Source organism: Nansenia antarctica, assembly GCF_963989245.1.
Source record: "Nansenia antarctica genome assembly, chromosome: 6".
In the NCBI taxonomy this organism is placed as follows: Eukaryota; Metazoa; Chordata; class Actinopteri; order Argentiniformes; family Microstomatidae; genus Nansenia; species Nansenia antarctica.
In genome coordinates this window covers 73,288,040-73,295,539 of record NC_137676.1, presented here as the reverse complement: position 1 = coordinate 73,295,539, position 7,500 = coordinate 73,288,040, and the positions used below count along the sequence as shown (strand labels likewise).

Below are 7,500 nucleotides of genomic sequence, written 5' to 3'. Positions count from 1 at the left end.
GCCTCCCCTGGTGTTCTACCTCCCCCAGCCTCCCCTGGTGTTCTACCTCCCCCAGCCTCCCCTGGTGTTTTACCTCCCCCAGCCTCCCCTGGTGTTTTACCTCCCCCAGCCTCCCCTGGTGTTTTACCTCCCCCAGCCTCCCCCTGGTGTTCTACCTCCCCCAGCCTCCCCTGGTGTTCTACCTTCCCCAGCCTCCCCTGGTGTTCTACCTCTCCTAGCCTCCCCTGATGTTCTACCTCCCCCGGCCTCCCCTGGTGTTCTACCTCCCCCAGCCTCCCCTGGTGTTCTACCTCCCCCAGCCTCCCCTGGTGTTCTACCTCCCCCAGCCTCCCCTGGTGTTCTACCTCCCCCAGCCTCCCCCTGGTGTTCTACCTCCCCCAGCCTCCCCTGGTGTTCTACCTTCCCCAGCCTCCCCTGGTGTTCTACCTCCCCCAGCCTCCCCTGGTGTTCTACCTCCCCCAGCCTCCCCTGGTGTTCTACCTCCCCCAGCCTCCCCTGGTGTTCTACCTCCCCCAGCCTCCCCTGGTGTTCTACCTCCCCCAGCCTCCCCTGGTGTTCTACCTCCCCCAGCCTCCCCTGGTGTTCTACCTCTCCTAGCCTCCCCTGATGTTCTACCTCCACCAGCCTCCCCTGGTGTTCTACCTCTCCTAGCCTCCCCTGATGTTCTACCTCCACCAGCCTCACCAGCCTCCCCTGGTGTTCTACCTGAAGGTAAGGAGGAGTTACTTCAATGTATCTCCAGAGGACACACACACACACACACAGAATAGCAGTTCTATGCTTCATATATTTGTTTGAATATTTTAACATTAAAATGTATATAAGAAGCATACAAGTGTTATCTGGTGTGGGGTCCCCTGTGGATGTGTATCTGGTGTGGGGTCCCCCTGTGGATGTTTGTCTGGTGTGGGGTCCCCCTGTGGATGTGTATCTGGTGTGGGGTCCCCCTGTGGATGTGTATCTGGTGTGGGGTCCCCCTGTGGATGTTTGTCTGGTGTGGGGTCCCCCTGTGGATGTTTATCTGGTGTGGGGTCCCCCTGTGGATGTGTATCTGGTGTGGGGTCCCCCTGTGGATGTTTATGCATTGACTCTCTTTGGGCCCAGCAACACAAACGCTACGTTGGAACGGTTGAGTGTCTTGGCAACGAGGATGTTCCTTTAGTTTAGACGTTAAACTAGTTACCTCAGCGCTGTCTTTCTACTGTCCAATCAGACACTGTCTTTCTTCTGTCCAATCAGACACTGTCTTTCTACTGTCCAATCAGACACTGTCTTTCTACTGTCCAATCAGACACTGTCTTTCTACTGTCCAATCAGACACTGTCTTTCTTCTGTCCAATCAGACACTGTCTTTCTACTGTCCAATCAGACACTGTCTTTCTACTGTCCAATCAGACACTGTCTTTCTACTGTCCAATCAGACACTGTCTTTCTACTGTCCAATCAGACACTGTCTTTCTTCTGTCCAATCAGACACTGTCTTTCTTCTGTCCAATCAGACACTGTCTTTCTTCTGTCCAATCAGACACTGTCTTTCTTCTGTCCAATCAGACACTGTCTTTCTACTGTCCAATCAGTCACTGTCTTTCTTCTGTCCAATCAGACACTGTCTTTCTTCTGTCCAATCAGACACTGTCTTTCTACTGTCCAATCAGACACTGTCTTTCTACTGTCCAATCAGACACTGTCTTTCTTCTGTCCAATCAGACACTGTCTTTCTACTGTCCAATCAGACACTGTCTTTCTACTGTCCAATCAGACACTGTCTTTCTACTGTCCAATCAGACACTGTCTTTCTACTGTCCAATCAGACACTGTCTTTCTTCTGTCCAATCAGACACTGTCTTTCTACTGTCCAATCAGACACTGTCTTTCTTCTGTCCAATCAGACACTGTCTTTCTACTGTCCAATCAGACACTGTCTTTCTGTCCAATCAGACACTGTCTTTCTACTGTCCAATCAGACACTGTCTTTCTACTGTCCAATCAGTCACTGTCTTTCTACTGTCCAATCAGACACTGTCTTTCTACTGTCCAATCAGACACTGTCTTTCTTCTGTCCAATCAGACACTGTCTTTCTACTGTCCAATCAGACACTGTCTTTCTACTGTCCAATCAGTCACTGTCTTTCTTCTGTACAATCAGACACTGTCTTTCTACTGTCCAATCAGACACTGTCTTTCTACTGTCCAATCAGACACTGTCTTTCTTCTGTCCAATCAGACACTGTCTTTCTACTGTCCAGTGTGCGGTGTATAGTGTGTAGTAGTATGAAATGTGTAGTGTGCAGTATGTAGTAGTGTGTAGTGTGTGGTGGTGTGAAGTGTGTGGTAGTGTGTGGTAGTGGATTGCAAACAAGAATCTGGATCAGAATATTCTAGATTCAATTCATTGTGGGCGGGCGGAATCCCTCGGTCAAAGGGCACCTGTCAATCACACGACTGTAACAGGAAGTCATAATATGCACAGGAAGTAAAGACCAGGACACGGACGGGTGCAAAACAAAACAGATGTAATAAAATTTTATTTACAGAAATGTACAAACATGTCTCTCTTCCTGGAGCGTCTCTGGAATGTTCAGACGGTCCCCAATAAATACTGGTGGTGGTGTGGGGGGGTGGGTGTGTGTGGGGGGGGGGGGGGGGGATGTGTGTGGAATGGACAGGGTGGGGGGCGTGTGTGTGTGTGTGCGGGGGGGTGTCTGTGAAAAGGGGGCTGGGCTGTAAAGGGGGGGAGGGGGCGGGAAGGTGGACCAGATGGTGTCCTAGGGTGGGGGAGGTTGGGGTGTGTGGAGTCCTGGGGGGGGGGGGGGGGGGTCCTGGAGTCCTGGTCGTTGGGGGGGGGGGGTCCTAGTCCTGGTCCTGGGGGTCCATCAGGCGGCCGGTGAACAGCACCGCCCCGGAGTCGACCCGCCGCAGGAGGAAGAAGAACGGCCGGTCGGCCTTGAACACCGGAGCCCGGGACCGCTTCAACAGCACCATGGCTGGACACACACACACACACACACACACACACAGTCAGATACCTGAGATGATGGTGTAGTGTGTAGTAGTGTGGTAGTGTATAGGGTGTAGTGTGTGGTAATGTGTGTGTGGTAGTGTGTAGTGGTGTGGTAGTGTGTAGTGTGTGGTACAAAAATGTAAAAAAGTGGTAGTGTGTGGTAGTGTGTGTGTGGTAGTGTGTAGTTGTGTGGTAGTGTGTAGTGTGTGTGTAGTAGTGTGGTAGTGTGTGTGTGGTAGTGTGCAGTAGTGTCTGGTAGTGAGTGGTAGTGTGTATGTGGTAGTGTGTAGTAGTGTGTGGTAATGTGTGTGTGGTAGTGTGTGGTAGTGTGTGTGTAGTAGTGTGGTAGTGTGTGTGTGGTAGTGTGGTATTGTGTGTGTGTGTGGTAGTGTGTGTGTGTGTGTGTGTGGTAGTGTGTAGTGTGTGTATAGTGTGTGTGTGTGGTAGTGTGTAGTAGTATGTGTGTGGTAGTGTGTGTGTGTGGTAGTGTGTAGTGTGTGTGTGTGTATGGTAGTGTGTAGTGTGTGTATAGTGTGTGGTAGTGTGTGTGTGGTAGTGTGTAGTGTGTGGTAGTGTTTATTTGTTTATTTGTTTATTTAAAAGGATCCCCATTAGCTTATGCCGTAGCAGTTTGCTAATCTTCCTGGGGTCCACATATAATCAACAGACAAACACCTAATACATTAATACAACATATAATACATTAAAGGGACAATGCGTGACCCTCCGCGACATCCACACACTATCCCCCCGATACAGTAGTAAATACAACAAAATAAACTAAAATAAATAAAAATTTACAAAAAGGGCAAATATTATTAATCCATTAAAATATAAAGACCTATAAAGACATGATCCTAACGCAGTCATCTCTTCTATGAAAAAAGGAATCAACCAAAATAAACAAAGTGAAATAAAACAGCTAGTGTTAGTGTGGTAGTGTGTGTGTGGTAGTGTGTGTGTGGTAGTGTGTGTGTGTGGTAGTGTGTGTGTGGTAGTGTGTGTGTAGTGTGTGGTATAGCCTTATTACCTGTGGCTGCTGCAGCCTTGGTGCCGTCCTCCGTCACCTCTATCCTCGCCTCGTGGAACGCATCTGACACATACAGACCCTCTTCTACTGGAGGGGGGAGGGAGGAGGGAGGGAGGGAGGGAGGGAAGGAGGGAAGGAGGGAGGGAGGGAGGGAAGTTGGGAGGGAGGAGGGGGGGAGTGAGGGAGGAGGGAGGGAAGGAGGGAGTGAGGGAAGGAGGGAGGTAGGGAGGGAAGGAAGGAGGGAGGAAGGGAGGGAGGGAAGGAAGGAGGGAGGAAGGGAGGGAGGGAAGGAGGGAGGGAGTGAGTGAGGGAAGGAGGGAGGGAGGAAGGGGGGGAGGGAAGGAAGGAAGGAGGGTGGGGAGGAGAAGGGAGTCAAGCGGGGTAAAATACAGTGTTTGAGGTGTACCAACATTCAAATACGCCTGTCGTGTTCAATCTTTCTCCGATTTCAATGTATGACACATCATTTGAAAGCTTACAGTCTGTAGTTTAAGTTTAAGCACACGTATGTAAAAAATAACTTTGGCTACTGGTTCCTGCCCTTTTCCCCAACAGCTCACAGTCGACTGACTGTCTGTACCTGAGATGCCGGTGAAGTCGGCTGCCGTGGGGCTGAAGGCGTCGCTGACCCCCATGGAGGGGAGGACCCACTTCAGGTTGAACCGGTTCTGCATCCGGAACCTGGAGGTCCAGAGACATCAGAGACGTTACTATGGTAACGATCACTCGTTACGATCATTTATTTAAAATATATTTAAAAAAAAATATCAATCTAATCATGTCATCAAGGTTCCTTCCTTCCTCCCTCCCGGAAGGAAGGAAGGAAGGAGGGAGGGAGGGAGGGAAGGAAGGAAGGAGGGAGGGAGGGAGGGAGGGAGGGAGGGAGGAAGGAAGGAAGGAAGGAAGGAGTCAGGGAGGGAGGAAGGAAGGAAGGAGGGAGGGAGGGAGGGAGGGAGGAAGGAAGGAAGGAGGGAGGGAGGGAGGAAGGAAGGAAGGAAGGAGGGAGGAAGGGAAAAGGGAAGGATGAAAGGAGAAATGGAGGGAGGGAAGGAAGGAAGGAGGAAGGAAGGAAGGAGGGAGGAAGGAAGGAAGGGAAAAGGGAAGGATGAAAGGAGAACTGGAGGGAGGGAAGGAAGGAGGGAGGGAGGAAGGAAGGAAGGAAGGAAGGAGGGAGGGAGGGAGGGAGGGAGGAAGGAGGGAGGGAGGAAGGAAGGAAGGGAAAAGGGAAGGATGAAAGGAGAAATGGAGGATGCATTATGAACGTGTTGTGTGTGTTTCTACCTTGGCAGGAAGACGTCCATCTTGGTCCTCCGGAGGCCCGTGTCCCAGGATGCAACAGCCCGGGGGGTGAGCTGGGTCTCCAGGGAGGACAGGGGGGTCTTCCTGTCGCTAGGCAATGCCACCAGCAGGCTCAGGGCGTGGCCCAGGTAGGGGAGCTCCAACACCGTGTACCTCTGGTCTGCAGCGGTGCGGAACTGACCTGCTCAGAGGGAAACACAGGGGGACGCATTTGATCAGCGCACACTATAGAAATACACACTATAGAAATACACACTATAGGAATACAACAGCACAGTATAGAAAAATAATAATATATATATATATATATAATATAAATATATATAATATATATAATATATACATATATATATATATGTATAATATAGAAATATATAGATACATATAATATATAAATATATAGATACAGTATGTATAATATAGAAATATATAGATATGTATAATATAGAAATATATAGATATATATAATATATAAATATATAGATATGTATAATATAGACATATATAGATATATATAATATAGACATACTGTATATAGATATGTATAATATAGAAATATATAGATATATAGATATATAATATAGAAATATATATATATAATATAGAAATATATATATAATATAGAAATATATAGATATATATAATATAGAAATATATAGATATGTATAATATAGAAATATATAGATATGTATAATATAGAAATATAGTACAGCTTCCTGAAAAATGTTCTGTTATCTACGTGGAGATGTTATGAGCACATGTTCATTACTCAAACTAACTATTAACGATTATTTACTGGGCGTTACTTACTACCTTCAAATAAATGACATAAAGCTGTGTTTAATGAAGCGGTGTTTAAATTATTTACAGTAATAATGTTAGGGTTAATGTAACTGCACTTCTGACAAGTTGAACCCAAGTAGTAAAGCAACACATGAATGGTAAACAGACAGACTTATATAGCGCCTTGTTCCAAAGCGCTTTACAACGGCCTCTCATTCACCCATTCACACACACATTCACACACCAATGGCGGCCAAGCTGCCATGCAAGGCGCCGGCCCGCTCATTGGGAGCAATTTGGGGTTCAGTGTCTTGCCCAAGGACACTTCGACATGTTGCCAGCCGGGGATCGAACCGCAGATCTGCCGACCTTGCGATCATTAGACGGCGGCTCTACCTCCTGAGACACGGGAGCCCCAAAACCTGAGGAGGCAGGATGAGGGAGACCCAACACCTGAGGAGGCAGGATGAGGAGCCCCAACACCTGAGGAGGCAGGATGACGGAGCCCCAACGCCTGAGGAGGCAGGATGAGGAGCCCCAACACCTGAGGAGGCAGGATGACGGAGCCTCAACGCCTGAGGAGGCAGGATGACGGAGCCCCAACGCCTGAGGAGGCAGGATGAGGAGCCCCAACGCCTGAGGAGGCAGGATGACGGAGCCCCAACACCTGAGGAGGCAGGATGAGGAGCCCCAACACCTGAGGAGGCAGGATGAGGAGCCCCAACACCTGAGGAGGCAGGATGAGGGAGCCCCAACACCTGAGGAGGCAGGATGAGGAGCCCCAACGCCTGAGGAGGCAGGATGACGGAGACCCAACACCTGAGGAGGCAGGATGAGGAGCCCCAACACCTGAGGAGGCAGGATGAGGGAGACCCAACACCTGAGGAGGCAGGATGAGGGAGACCCAACACCTGAGGAGGCAGGATGAGGAGCCCCAACACCTGAGGAGGCAGGATGAGGGAGACCCAACACCTGAGGAGGCAGGATGAGGAGCCCCAACACCTGAGGAGGCAGGATGACGGAGACCCAACACCTGAGGAGGCAGGATGAGGGAGACCCAACACCTGAGGAGGCAGGATGAGGAGCCCCAACACCTCAGGAGGCAGGATGAGGAGCCCCAACACCTGAGGAGGCAGGATGAGGAGCCCCAACACCTGAGGAGGCAGGATGAGGGAGACCCAACACCTGAGGAGGCAGGATGAGGGAGACCCAACACCTGAGGAGGCAGGATGAGGGAGACCCAACACCTGAGGAGGCAGGATGAGGGAGACTTTGGGACTGTTTCTCTGGTCTTACCGAAGTTGACCTCCGCTGCCTGGTACATCATGGGCACCTTGATGGCGGTGCCGTCTGCCAGGGTGAAGGGAAGGTTCTGGGTGTCGGTGAA

General features: G+C 49.9%; 1 protein-coding gene across 1 annotated transcript in view; it reads right to left on the bottom strand.

Moving 5' to 3' along the window:
- Positions 1-2,850: 2,850 nt before the first annotated feature.
- serpine3 (serpin peptidase inhibitor, clade E (nexin, plasminogen activator inhibitor type 1), member 3) overlaps positions 2,851-7,500 on the bottom strand; it is a gene marked incomplete at both ends in the record, with an annotated part of 8,459 nt that continues 3,809 nt past the window's right edge. The window contains 5 exons of the mRNA XM_080534876.1: positions 2,851-2,984; positions 4,032-4,118; positions 4,612-4,712; positions 5,313-5,511; positions 7,410-7,500. The exon at positions 7,410-7,500 is cut by the window's right edge and continues 134 nt beyond it. Coding sequence (XP_080391002.1) covers positions 2,851-2,984; positions 4,032-4,118; positions 4,612-4,712; positions 5,313-5,511; positions 7,410-7,500 — 612 coding nt within the window. The remainder of the gene's footprint in view (positions 2,985-4,031; positions 4,119-4,611; positions 4,713-5,312; positions 5,512-7,409) is intronic.